This window comes from Barbatula barbatula, assembly GCF_947034865.1.
Source record: "Barbatula barbatula genome assembly, chromosome: 20".
Taxonomy (NCBI): Eukaryota; Metazoa; Chordata; class Actinopteri; order Cypriniformes; family Nemacheilidae; genus Barbatula; species Barbatula barbatula.
The window spans coordinates 6252447-6266926 of NC_136783.1; the positions used below are offsets into that span (position 1 = coordinate 6252447).

A 14480-nucleotide genomic window follows, 5' to 3' on the forward strand; every position below is an offset into this window, starting at 1 on the left:
GAGCGTACAATATCATCCTAAAGCAGTAAGTTCATAAGGAATGCCTGAGTTGGCGTATCACAGTCAGTAACCGCATATAAGGTCAATTTCTGAGCAATAATATCAACCGTACAACACATTTACCTGTGCTATAATAGCGCTAATAAGCGTTGTGCACTTTCCCTTATTCAAAGTAACAGCTCTGCGGTGTCTTGTTGATGTGGACAGTCTTTGTCGCCGACTGATGCGAGTGAAGTGCTAAGTAACGGTATCTTGTGATGTCAAACAGAACCAGAGTGTGCTGAACACTGGCACATAAATAAACCCCAGAGTACATTTCATTGTACGTGTTCCAAAAACTGATCTACAAAACTACTAAAAATCACGGGTTTGGAAACGAGGGGAGTCAAGAAATGTAGAGATTTTCCATTGACCCCCTATGAAACTTACCTTTATTTTCATAACCTTTTTAGTAACCATGCTTTTGAGTGTAGTTAAACCATTGATAGTTCTTGCAGGGGCTTCCAAAAAGTGTGAGTGAGTTCCTCCAGTCAACATTCTGTTTCCAGCACTAAAAATTATACATGTTAAGACATTTACCAGCAGTGGTGAAACTAAGTGAGTTATATGAAAATATAAATAGTTTGTACTATTAAGGTGGCTTTAATTTAAACAAAAAATATGTGATAGTCAGCCCCAGTCTCTCCTATGACAATGAGCATTTAGTCATGTTTACAATGCAGGTACATGTTATTTTGACTATGGAAATAGAAGAAAATAAATAAACATTTTTATAAGTAAAATCCAGGGGCCTGTTCTTTATTCGTCGCTACATCCAAGATCAAATGAAACATCCGAGATAACCTAATCCCGTTTATCATGATCTGGATAATTCGAAGAGGAGTTTTGTGAATGAGGAAAGAAAGGTTGAGTGAATGTGGTTTGGACTCTGTGGATGAGGGTCATCATGTCGCTGTAGACTCTGTAGAAGTTGTGTACACTCCTACTCTACAAGATCTCATCACTCCAGGAAGATCAGTGTGAAACTTATTGTGAGAGAAGGAACACCTGGTTTGATGGCAGGATAAACTCCAGGACTGATCATTACATCCAACACACATTCATCACGCCGACCCTTCCTGCTGATGCTCTTATATACTCACATAAAAACAACTCCACTCAACCTCCCAGTAACAGCGTCAAATTTTATTGATGATCTGCTGGAGTGAATCTTTACATGATCTCAGAATCCTGATTCTCTCAGAGAGACGGAGGTTTTTATTAATTGTGCTTATGTCCCGAGTGAACTGACAGGAATCTGATGGCGATAAAAAACACAAAATAACTGAATAAATTTGCCTGTTTGAGTGACATTGTTTTTATATCTCGTGGGCAGAGCTGAGTAGTAACGGATTACATGATATCTGGATTGCGTAATCAGATTACAAAATAATTAGAGTAAACTACCAATACTCGTAATCAGACTACAGTTATTTTTTTATGGATTACATGATTAAATATTATTCACAGAATTGGCAGTAAATTGTTTACGGTTTTCCCTACAATTTTTTATTTCTAAATGTTTCCTACATTTTTTATAATACACATACCTAACACTTATATATGTCTGTGATTCTACAAGCATTTTCTGGCAGAGAGGGGACGGGTTTGGAATCGCACAGGGATGCAAAACGCAGCGGCTCTCAGCATTTGATAGCTGGACGAGACACTTATCCCACAAGATAAGTCACAAGATTGGGTTCACGAGAACAAGACAAGATTTTTACACTACTTTTAAGTAATCCTCAATAATGACATATATGAAAAAAAAGTATTCATCTGAAAAATCACAAAATGCTAAATAGGTGCATTTTGAAAGATTTGCTTAAATTTATGAAATGTTATGTCTTTTTTGTGTGAATTATAATGATTAAAAGTGGCAGGGCATCTAAAAATACAAATTTTATCATCAAACTCCATCATGCTGATATCACGAGACCTTGAAAAGCAATCTTATCACGTTATAATCCTGCGAGATCTTTGGCAAGAGGTCTTGTCACATCCCTAGACACCCTTTCATTTTTAAGGATCTCATGGGGAAACTATTCAGTGTAAACACTAACAACAAGTTATACAAGTATTTTGTACATACTGTACTTTAAAAAGATGTTGAGGTTGGGGATAAAGAATGGATGAATATTTTTCATTGTCGTATCTGCCAAAATAGTACAAAATTATCCGGCTTCAATAAATGTAACATCAAATAAGATTTAATTCAAAGTAATCTAAATGTAATCCAAAAGTAGCCCGATTACGTTACCAAAAATGTGTAAATCTAAGAGATTACTACAGATTTTGTCATGTAATCTGTAATCAGCAATTGATTATAATTCCTAAGTAATCTACCCTATAATCTAAATTATGATCTTTAGGTTTAGGGCAAAATATACGGTTTGTACAGTATAAAGATCATTACGCCTATGGACTGTCCTCATGGACAGATAAAAAACCAGACATGTGTTTGTGTCTTACATTGAAGCACATCCTGTCTGGTCTTTGGTATATTGGTGGGTTCAATTCCAATGCATGTTCCTGAAGACATAAACAGACATAATCAGTGTAATTCATGTATATAATTATATAAATCGCGGTCTTATTATTTAAAATGGTATGTGCCGTTTTACCTCTATTAATCATCTTGTCCATATCTTTACAGAAATCGTCAAGTTTTTCTTTTAGTTTAGATACAGACTTTCTCACATCACCAAAAGAGAGTTGAGAAGTGAAAGTGATGCTGGATTCATCTTCACATCCAAGGGAGACAGACAGAGACTGAAAACTCTACACAAACAATAACAGAGAAAATAAAATAAAGACAAAACCCTCATCATCAGAACTCACACTGACCCGATGGTGTACAATAGTTTGTCCGTCATGTCTAATATCTAATATCCAGATGTCAGTGTGAAGTCACAGTGCAGTTTGTTATTTTACCTGTATGAAAGTGACGTCATCATGTGTATATGAAAGCTCGTCCAGCTCAGTGTCTCTCTTCCTCAGATCATCAATCTCCTGCTCCAGACGCTTCAAGTGTTCTTCAGCTCGACTCACTTCAGTCTTTTCCTGATCTCTGATCTGTTTTGTCACCTCCGAGCGTCTTCTCTCAATGGAGCGGATCATGAGAGTGAAGATCCTCTCTGTGTCGTTAACTGCTGTCTGTGCGGAGCGCTGTTAACACACACATTACAATCACATCTCTTACCGCTACATCACACAGCCTGTGAGACACAGAGAGACTGAATAACCTTATGACACCTCACAGTCTCTCTCAGCTCCTTAAGCTCCTTCTCAATCTGCTCCTTTCTCTGATGGTGTTTTCTCTTTGTGCGGTCCAAAATCGTCTGGAGGAAAAAAGAAGTAGCAAAACCATCAGAACAAAATACAGTTGATCACGATCAGACGAGTCTTCTGTCAGTTCATACCTGTTTGTCAGTTCTCTCTGCTGCAGCTGATACAGTGTCGTGATTTTTGTGTTCATCAATCGTACACAGGTAACACACACACAGCTGATCAGTACGACGTAAATGTGCAGCAGTCTGTCGTGTTGAGGACAGATGATCTCCTGAAGTCGTCCAGTGGCCCCGATCAAGTTGTGTCTCTTTCCTTTGAAGAGATTCTCGTGTTGTTGGAGGTGATTTTCACAGTAAAAGTTCAGACACATCAAGCAGGACTTGACAGCTTGGTGTTTGATTTCAGTACAAACGTCACACAGCACATCTCCAGCAGAACAGCGAGCAGAAACAGCAGCTTGTACTTTCGTCTTCAGTTTCTCCACCATTTCAGCCAGTATGGTGTTTTGACCTAAAACAGGTCTTGGACTGAAGGTTTGTCTGCACTGAGGGCAGCTGTAGATTCTCTTCAGATTTGTCTGATTCCAGCAGTCTGTAATACAGCTCATACAGTAACTGTGTCCACAGGGAATGGTCACTGGATCCTTCAGTAGATCCAAACACACTGCACAGCTGAACTGATCCTGAGCCCATGATATACTGGCTTCTGACATTTTACTAAATGTACACATGAACAGAGAAAGGGTTAGTCAATATTGACAGAATCTTGGGGAGAAGTATCCCTTTAAAGTGTGCACTTATATTCTTCATCTAATCTCCTTGTTCTTGATCGTCTACATTTTAAACGAATCAAATATCAATCTATGAAAATAAATATTTGCTATGAGCGATTTTTTTTACAAAGATTGAATTTACTGTGAGTGTGCTGTAAATATACCAACGACCGTGTGCATCAGTGTGCTAACATTAGCAGTTAGCCTCTGCATCAGTTGACGCTGTTTAACAGTATTCACAATCACTTAACTATCTAACATACTTTCACTGCAATAACAACTTGACTGTAATAATAAACGATTTAAAATACGCGTTTACTGTCGGAAGATTTACCCTCGTCTTTATTTCTTGAACGTCTCCTTCGGTTTTTCCTAGAGTGGTGTTTGCCGATTTTACCGCCACCTAGCGTATTGAATGAATTAATTATGGAAAGCGTCTTCTTCTCGAGTTTTAAAGAATGATCACTTGAGAAAAGCTGTTTTTACAAAAAGTGCTTCAGCATCTGCAGAAGTGCCACTAAATGCAACGTGGCCACGTTCATACGGCTTCTGTGTATATTACTTTGTGTCGATGCCATCTCATTTATATCATGTTTTATAATGGGGTCTTTGCTTCTTCAAATGTGCATTAACAGATGAAACATGTTTGGCAGAGTTCTAATAATGGATCACCATTGCACCTCTTATGTATCCAAGTCGTCCACCCAGTTATGTTCATGCCCAGATTCCTTTTTCTTAATTCTATCTAATTGCATGTAAAACGACTCGTCACTCGGGTATTATTTTTCATTGTTTACTTTTTAGATACAACAGAAGTCAGACAATGACATCGCATGGTCTGTTGTGTATTAATACCAGTACAAATACAACAGTTAGGAATCACAAAAGAATGAGATAAAAGTTTTTTTTCTTGCATCCAGACTGCAGATATATTTTAACAAAATAAGAGTGCACTTTCTTCTAATTTACGCATAATCCTCACATTTGTCATATTAAGGAGGTTATAATATTTGCATGCCTAATGTACAATAAACACAGTTAGGTCAATAGACTTTCAATGTTAAGTCAATGACAGACACATTTTATTCAAACGTTTCAAAGAATAGGTTATGCAACCACACAAATCGTTTTTAATAAATCCAGTCCGTCCCTCAGAGGTGAAATTTTCTTCGACAGGAGTCCATCTCATGTCGCTGAAACGCATAAGGAAATAATGAACTCTTCACATATATGTGCATGTACACATCCAATAAAGCGTTCAGACAAACCTTATGAACCCATTCATATTCCCCAAACTTCGAGTCAAAGGTGCCTTTCTGTAAGGAGCGAAGTTTAAGAGTGAAGCGGGGTCCTAGTTCCTGGATTCCTACTCGCTTTTCATTCTTGAAGATATACCTGCGTGTTATACATAATCGGTTCAGTCTTGTTAAAATAGAAAATCAAAGTTTGTACACTTTGACATTTGTCTATTTACATTTTTTTTATTCTGTACTCAGGAATGTGTGATTTTGTAGAAAAAACACGCTAGTTCGGTTTTGTTTTTTTATAGCACTCCTTTCAAACTAATTTATAATATTAATTGGAGTGACCTAACGTTTAAGAAGTGAGAAAAAAAAAGAAAACATGCCTCAACATTTATCATTTTACAGCACGCTGAAATCTAATGACTCATCAAAAATTAAATGTCAAAAGAGAGTGACCTGTGAAATCTGAAGAAGATGAAGTCTCTCTGATTGTGGAATGTGGCAACCTGACGGCCCACAAACTGTGGATCATGAGGAAACAGAGCAGCAAGCTGCCGCCCGATAGTGTGACCCAGTCTAGTAGAGAAGTTATTGAGAATGACTTCAGGAGAGTGTTCTGTTGGCTCCTTTCCTCTTCTCTGGTAAACAAAATCATGCCAGAATAAGGACAGCGAACAACAAACTGCCTTTTTTATCGGTGTAATAAAAAGTTAAACTTTACAAACCTTCATCTCCTTGCGAAGCCGAACACCACTGACTTTGAAATGTGCAGTCGGCCCGTCAGGAAGGTGACACAAAATTAAACCATCTGTAATGCTTTAGGTAAAGGAACTAAGTTTGTGTGGGACACAGTTTGTTATTTCATGAACCAGACGATAAAACAGAGAAACATTATTCAAAAGTAGTAAAAACCCGAAGGCAAAGGATACTTGGCACTTTTCTGTCCTCATTGACCACTAACAAGTAAGTAAAACCGTGTGACACACACTGAGGAATGACTCTCTTCAAAGCCAGACCTCTTCTGTAGTACACATGCGCGTCTGGGATAACGGTCGCCAACTGCTCACAAAACTTGACAGTTCTCTGCAAACAAAGAGAGGTTAATACATAATTAAAGGCCTAATACTATATGTATAGTTTACACACGGTTTAAATTCTATATTGCAAATGATAGCAACCATACTGTTCTTGGTCTGTCTGATGTGGTGATAAGGACTTTGGGATTTGTCAGCCGATTAAAGTAAGCAGAAAATTCATCGGTTCCTTCATCGAAAGCCACCTGGATTCAAAGAAATGAGCTCAAAGTTAGTTTTAAAATGTTCAAAGTCAGTATGACATCAAAAGCAGCCAGCAGGTGAAGCAGTATCCGGTAACAACACATCACCTCCTCATCCTCTGGGTTCACTGTAGTTTCATCATATACTCTCTGGTTTTCTATTGTCTTGGGAACTTCTTTTGGTGGTGCCTACAAATTAAGACGTGAATTTATTATTTATTTATAATAAAGACACCAGACTATAAAACAAGTCATTCATGATCACAGTTTGTCTGTAAACCTAACAACAATTCAAAAAACATACCTTGTCACCGAAAGCCTCTCTCTCTCTCTTCCTTTTCTTTTTCAGTTCCAGCTTTTCCTGAAGGAGACACAAATGAAAGCTTTAAAACAACATTTGGAGAACTCCACAAAGGCATTCTGGGTCTGGAAGGTTTTACCAGAGGTTCATCACGCAGGTCGACTTTTATACATTCAATAACCCCAAATGCTGCATGACTTTATCAAACAGCTCAATTAATTTCACACAGCCCTGCTTAACATCAATACGAATTCTGATTGCTTCCATTACAAATACAATACTATTATAAACCACCAATGATTTGGGAATAATATTTAAAGCTGTTCCCATTCAGAAGAAAACCCATTACAGTTAGAATTTCTATTATAGCCATTAAATGTCAGTTTTCCTGTTTGTGAGATTATACCTTTCGTTTCTCCTGCTTCAGTTTCATGTGCATCATGTGTCTGCGCTGTTTGTTTTTGATGTCGGACATGCCGAACGAGGGAGGAAAAGTCGCTCCTGACGAAGATTTCTCTTGCTTGACTTCACTTTCGGCAGCTTCCATCTCTACAACCGGCCCTTCCTCGGATTTGACCTTCTTCTTTGCTTTCTTGCCCTTTTTCTTAGAAAGACTTTCTGACGTTGATAACTTATTAGTATCCATCGTGGACGCTGATGTGAACGTTCACGTGTGTGAGAACATCTACTTCCGGTTTAGTCGGAAGGCGGTCCATGCTTGCGTCGGTCGCATGATTGGGTTGTATGGCCCTCTAGCGGACAGATGAGAATATCTTATAAAAATATTGTAGCGTTATTGTAGCGCTTGACTGGTTGGTTTGGGCAGCTGCTGTAACAACATAATAGGATTTCCATTTATGTGAAAAATAATGGTGAAAATGTAAATTTGACATGTTACGTAATTTGTACATTTAAATATTTACTTAAAAGACGATGTTTTATGTCACACGGTGATCCGTTTATATATATATATATATATTTCCCCTGATAGTATCATGAATCATCTTTGCGATGATCAGAGCGAGACATCAAAATATCGCGAGAGGCGCTACCTTTGTGTCATAGGCCGATCGATCGAGACCCACGCAGTCCATCAGATCTAAATTGTGTTTCGTACTTATGGTCTGCATTTGAACATAAATCGCTTCCATCGACATTTCGAAAAAGGCCATGATGTGTATACAGGTGTGCAGTAAACTTTGTGTGCCGTGATGCGCTACAACCACACCGCACTCGCCTCATAAACCCGGAAGTCTTTGGTTCAGGGAAAACGAGACTCGTGCGTTAAAATTTGCCTACTTAATAGTAAAGTAAGCGATTTTGACTTAATTATATGTACTGTTTTGTGTTAGAATAGTAGGTACTTTCGAGTGCGTGGCAAAAGAGACACCAGGACACACTAACAGGAAGTTTTTTTTTATTTAAAAAAAATAAAACAGCAGTTTCGTTGTATTGTATAATCATTTAATGCAAAATTTGATACAACAAAACTAAACTACGATGAAAATTAAATTTTTACCTCTCGCCGCGTGAAAATCCAGCCTACTTGCAGACTAAGCCCCTCCCACTTGCAGTTTGTGGCGTTAACTCCTCCCACCTGCCGTTCTCCGGGGCTGCAGCGATCACTTCTTGACATGCCCGTCAATAGAATCTGTATCTTCCATGACAACCACCATGGTCAAGACCAAACAGCTATTGAAGATTGTCAGGGACAAGTTTGTAGACCTGCACAAACCTGGAATGGGCTACAGACAGAAGCTTGGTGAGATGGAGACAACGGTTGGTGCGATAATTTGTAAATTGAAGAAATATAAAATGACCATTGTGGTGAGGAAGGCGGGACGAGAGCCGTGACGCGGGGCCGGTGGCGTGAGTGATAAGTGCAAGCAGCTGTGCGCGCACCGGTCCCGCATCTTATCACGGAGGAGATTGGGAGCTTAAAAGGACGATCGGCAGGACTGTTGACGAGAGAGGACCGGGCCCGGACATATGTTTAGTTTGTGTATGTTTTATGGCCGGCAGTCTACCGTGAGGTGGCTGCCGGTTACTTCAGTGTTTATTGTTTATTTAATTAAAGTTTTAGTGTTTGAATGTTCGCCGGTTCCCGCCTCCTTCCTTCCCTTCTAACGAACTTTATTACATTGGTGCCGAAACCCGGGAGGAAGGAGGGACATGCTGTCAAAGAGCCCTCGCTGCCGAGGGTGATCGCGGTGCTCAGGAGTTCGGGCAGCGCGGACGAGGGAAGTCCGCGAGTGGCTGCCCGAGGTGGAGGTGCTGGATCGAGAAGTCGGATGGGACGAGGACCTCGCTGCCGTGCTCCTAGGTCGAGGTGGGGTGGGTGCCGTCCAGGAGGGAGCCAAGGCCCGTTCGCCGTGGGCCGAGCCTGCTGCCAGCCGCCATGATGGGGAGGAGCAGGGAACGGAGGACCAGCTGCCCTCAGCTGGAGGGCCATCGCCGGCCGCCAGGGGGCGGAGGAGGATCGAGCCGTCCACCGAGCGTCCAGTACCATCGCATGGCACCACGAGGAAGAGTTTCTCGGCTGGCTGAGGACCGAGCGACAGCGTGTCAGGGAACCGGACAATTTTTTTTTCTTTTCCTCTCTCCCCTCTCTCGTCCCTGTCGCTCCGGGGGCTCCGGTCTCCGTTCTTTCGTCTCGCCGGTGCATGGCCCCAGGCGCTGCCGACTCGGTGGTGCCCCCCGGCCTGTAAAGGGTGATGGGGGTATGTGGTGAGGAAGGCGGGACGAGAGCCGTGACGCGGGGCCGGTGGCGTGAGTGATAAGTGCAAGCAGCTGTGCGCGCACCGGTCCCGCATCTTATCACGGAGGAGATTGGGAGCTTAAAAGGACGATCGGCAGGACTGTTGACGAGAGAGGACCGGGCCCGGACATATGTTTAGTTTGTGTATCTTTTATGGCCGGCAGTCTACCGTGAGGTGGCTGCCGGTTACTTCAGTGTTTATTGTTTATTTAATTAAAGTTTTAGTGTTTGAATGTTCGCCGGTTCCCGCCTCCTTCCTTCCCTTCTAACGAACTTTATTACAACCATCAATTAACCTTTGTCTGGAGCTCCCTGCAGAATATTCCCAATGGGGTGAAGATGATCATGAGATAGGTTTAAGATCCATAACTACACGGAAGAAGCTTGTTATTGGCATGACTTCACCACATTGAGTGGCTGATGGACGGGGGCCATGTACTGTAAAATCTTGGACGAGAACCTTCTCCCTTCAACTAGATCACTGAAGATGGTCGTGGATGGGCACAGGTGTGCGGCGACAGTCTCTTCGACGGAGGACATGCGTAAATACCAGTGGATTATTGGTGGTTTGTTGGGTCCTTTGCGTACAGGGCGATCTGACTCTGACTTCCGCCCAGTCCCCCCACTGTATTCAACAATATTCATAAGCCCCCTCCCTCTCACAAAAACTCAAAATTTCTACCCAATAGAGTGTATGCACTCACCGCACATGTAATGTCACGTGTAATCAAGTGAGTCACGCCTAATGAGTGGCAGAAAGACTGAATGCAGAAGTGTTTACAGCTATCTGTAATCTATTTAAAATGGGAAACATTTACATTTGGCAGACGCTTTTCTCCGAAGCGACTTACATTGCATTATCCTATACATTTTACATAGGTATCTGCAATCCCCTGCGATCCAACCCACCCTGCGTTGTTAACGCAATGCTCTTACCACTGGAATCAGGAAAGCTGCAAAAAGAAAAAGTTGTTGTGGGATTGATTTATTTTTAAGTTTAAGTATTGTGTATATAGTAAGTCTTAAGGATCACCGTGGAATCCAACTACTTTTAATTAAATCAAATAATTGCATATTTTAGTCGCAGTTTCTTTGTTTGTCCAATTGTAAGCAGCCATTTTGCGGAGTGTTTTACCACTCAAGGGGGCGCGTTCCGGCATGTTCATGTGGGAAAGTTATGTCAACGCATACCCTCTGTAGACGGTTTCATCTTAACGACATAAACAACTGTTACTACATTCACAAAACAACTGTTACTAGATTCACAAACAATAGAGCGCCTGTAGATTATTTCTGATAACAATCAAAAGAAACCGAGAAGAACCGTTCGTTGGCTAAACTTGTCTCTCCAATATTTAGAATTTAGACTCCGATACCAACCTAAACCACTAGATGTCAATGTACCATAATGTTTGTTTAAATGCAACTTAATACAGGACTCATTCAACACATTTTTATTTTATCAAATTAACATACAACAAAATCCAACAAATCATTTATTTAATACAATCATTATACATTATAATAATAATAGAAAAAGCATCTATATGGTAAAAGGTTCCGGACTTTGAAACTCTACTTTTAGCACAACACTTTTTATAAATGTTACTGAATTAGGAATGAACCATTGAATATATTCTCTATCATCTTTTATGAGGACATCAAGATTAGAGGTAAAAGTTCTCTTATGTACTGGAGGTCCTGAGCTGGTTCAGTCTGATGTAAATTTCTCAGCAGTGTTTATAACCAGCCATTGCCTGACGGAAGGCTTTATAAATAATTGGGTTTTGAGAACATATCAGCCCACCTCCTCTGCCAGCCTGACCGCTGTCCCTATTCAAGTCCCCCAGACACGTCCACTGGTCTTTGAAAGCATAAGACACACACCACTTAGAGTGATCCTCATAGGAGCTGAACATCTGAGGTCCTGGCAGACAAACGCTTACAATGTTCATCACATGATGTGAAAGAGAGCAGTTGGAGGGAAGCTGATGTCCCTGGTGCATCCATGATTCCACCAGCAGATCTGTCCCTAATGTCTGGGCCACCCAACCTGTGTAGATGTCTGTGGGTAAAATGTAATCTTGCATTAGCAATCTTTTTTATTTATAAACCGACTGCAAATTTACAAGTTTGGGCTGTCAAATGAAAAACTGAATTTTACCTTTTCAAAAAGAAAATACTTTACTTTTCTTTGGCGTTTTTACGGGATTTATTAGAGTTTGGTTAAATAAATAAAAATATATAGATTTTTCATAGTTATATACATCTTCAACTTTTGTTCTTAATGAAAAAAATACTATTCACATTTATTTAGCATGTTCTGAATAATGCGGAGTACTACATGGATATAGACTACAACATAATACTGAGATGATGTACTATTTAACATAACATCATGCTGTAAGGACAGTTTGCACGTATGATCTATTTTGGGCGTGGAAGAAAACATGACGTGTTGAATTTAGTTATATAATCAATGCAAATAGTTGCCCAGGGTTGTACTTTAGCATAATGTAATATCAACAAATGATTGTGTAGGACCATCAACCTACAGGGTATACAGGAGATTAAATGGAAATGTTCTCACCGTCCACATAGTAGGGTGATTTAGCAAAACTGAAAAAGGTTTGTCCTCGTTCAGAGACCAGCTTCAATAAATTCTTTGGGGTTTTTATGAATGGTGTCTTTGCATCACAGATTTGTGCCATGACTGCGATATGTGGGCTAAATGCCGGCGGGACGGAGCAGTTATACACACGTGGATAAATAAACGCTAACTGCTGTGCTGTAAAAAAAACAGGAACATGGTTATTTTAAAACATGTTTTGAATATTAACAGTTGTTTCTAGATGCCTTTTAGTTGGCCAAAATAAAAAGATGACATTGATCTTATAACATGAGAGTTGTATGTGCTTACATATCAAAGGGAACTGTATGGAATTGTATGTAATACAGTTCAGAGTCTGGCCGTAGTATTTTCCTGAGGATGGATAATCGTAACCTCTCTCTGGAAATGGAGGGAAATGAGGAACGCTGTGTGTGAGCCAGAATCCTCGAGACTGATCGAACAAAATCACTCCTGCACCCACATACACAATACATACAACAGAAATCTTAACAAAGTATTAGAAACGCTTTCATGGGATCAATTTAATCTTACAAAAGAAACGATGTTTCAGGAGCGTATCCGTCATTAGACAGACACTTACTTTTAAGGTCTGTCTACATTAGGTTGTTTTGTATTGTTTGAATTTGATTACTTTGTCACATAAAGGCATAAATGCACCTTTTGTGTGTCCATAATGGCTCGGGTACTTCAGTTCTGGTGGAGCGTCGTTGTAAATCATATACACTGAACTGTTGGACTGGAAAGTGATTTGTCATTACAGTATCTGTACAATGACTTTACTGTACTGATATAGTTCTATCGAGTAGTAGGCTACAGTGTATCCATACATGAAATAACAAATTAAAACTTATTTATTCATGTGTAAAACTGCAAATACTTTTTGGAATAACAAAGAGCAATGTTGAAACAGCCGAGGACCATTTAAAGGGTTTCTTACTTTATATTTATAGTAAAGCTGCGTCAAGGTTCTGCCCAATGCTCCTCGACTGCTGTTTATTGTGTGTGTACTCATCTGCCAGTTTGTGACTGTTGAATCCAGATACATGTATTCCAGCCCACTTCCCTTAACCTCCATCTTGTAAATGGGAAGTTTGTAAATAATAAACCTTTTAAAAGAATTCCATCAGAAAGTTACAACATGGTAACACATTGGATGGCTTTTATGTGTAACGTTGCAGTGCATAGAGCTTGCAGCTGAACCATTGTCAAGTCATGAACTCAGGCTAAAGCAAAGATTATAACCTACCAGTCCACAGGGCGGCCATCCTCATTGAAACACGAAATAACTGCCTCTGAGAAACAAATCATGAATGACAAGACGAACACGCAGAGCTTGAAAAAGAAGAACATTTTAGTCTGTGTCTACAATACAGTGTTCGGATGCAAACAGAGAACGCTGTGTTGTTTGATAAGCTGAAGTGTGAAACCATAACATGTCTTCTCAAATGTGAGAAAGAGGAAGTGTGTCTCATGACATGACAGACATCATGACAGCTGTGATGTAAACCTGCTTTATGCCAGTTTCATATAAATATATTAATGCTTCATAAACATAATAAAGTATGCTAGCATTAAAGGAGCAATGTTGGGTTTTTAGCAGGATCTGTTGACAGACTTGCAATAGAATATACAAAACTATTTCTTCAAAGACCTTACTCAATGATCCGTTTGTATTACCTTAGAATAAGCCGAGCTACATACAGAGTAGACCTTAAAATATTCATTATAGTTATGTTTAATTAAATTAAAATAAATGGTGCTAAAAAAATATTTTTTAATACATTTATATGTTTGAACTCTTCATTTTTCTCTACAAAACGAAAATGTAGGCCTTTAAGCACCAAACTTTTGATTGAAAGGATCCAGTGCGTCCCAACCTTTGATCGGCATTATTTGAGTATTTTTTTATAGAATAAACCTAAAGAGACAATTTAGAATAAAACTAATTGTTTATTTAATATTAATGTTATTTAATTCATAAAATGTTTTAATAATAACAATTCAATAAAATAATATTATATTTAAACCAAAAGAAAACGGGTTTAATTGTTTGTGTTATTTAAATATTAAATTATTTAATATTTTATAACATATTTAATAAATATACTGTTTGCTGCAAAGAAATTCTATAAAAAGTTTTGAAAATCTTTAGTTTAGTTTGGCAAAC

At 39.4% G+C, this 14480-nt stretch overlaps 2 protein-coding genes and 1 pseudogene across 4 annotated transcripts; all 3 read right to left on the reverse strand.

The window, feature by feature from the left end:
- Window positions 1–495: 495 nt before the first annotated feature.
- Window positions 496–4485, reverse strand: LOC306909619 (E3 ubiquitin-protein ligase TRIM47-like; annotated as a pseudogene). The gene is made up of 8 exons (XR_013788352.1): window positions 4437–4485; window positions 3462–4046; window positions 3285–3380; window positions 2974–3207; window positions 2664–2820; window positions 2512–2571; window positions 1143–1297; window positions 496–550 (listed from the first exon to the last, which is right to left on the reverse strand). The product of XR_013788352.1 is annotated as an E3 ubiquitin-protein ligase TRIM47-like (transcript).
- Window positions 4486–4548: 63 nt separating this feature from the next.
- Window positions 4549–7676, reverse strand: rpf1 (ribosome production factor 1 homolog). The gene is made up of 9 exons (XM_079483925.1): window positions 7330–7676; window positions 6927–6983; window positions 6731–6811; window positions 6530–6625; window positions 6276–6429; window positions 6072–6154; window positions 5803–5984; window positions 5371–5497; window positions 4549–5295 (listed from the first exon to the last, which is right to left on the reverse strand). The coding sequence occupies exons 1-9, from the start codon at window positions 7567–7569 to the stop codon at window positions 5254–5256; spliced, it is 1062 nt and encodes a 353-aa protein (XP_079340051.1). The 5' UTR covers window positions 7570–7676; the 3' UTR covers window positions 4549–5253.
- Window positions 7677–11119: 3443 nt separating this feature from the next.
- Window positions 11120–13762, reverse strand: dnase2b (deoxyribonuclease II beta). Of its 2 annotated transcripts, none has more exons than XM_079483241.1 (6): window positions 13560–13762; window positions 13251–13419; window positions 12971–13049; window positions 12602–12763; window positions 12272–12469; window positions 11120–11746 (listed from the first exon to the last, which is right to left on the reverse strand). In XM_079483241.1, exons 1-6 carry the CDS (start codon window positions 13661–13663, stop codon window positions 11412–11414), a joined length of 1047 nt encoding a protein of 348 aa, XP_079339367.1. In that variant the 5' UTR covers window positions 13664–13762; the 3' UTR covers window positions 11120–11411. The 2 variants fall into 2 exon arrangements, with proteins under 2 accessions (XP_079339367.1, XP_079339368.1); XM_079483242.1 differs by having other exon boundaries at window positions 11121–11746; window positions 12602–12691.
- Window positions 13763–14480: the final 718 nt, after the last annotated feature.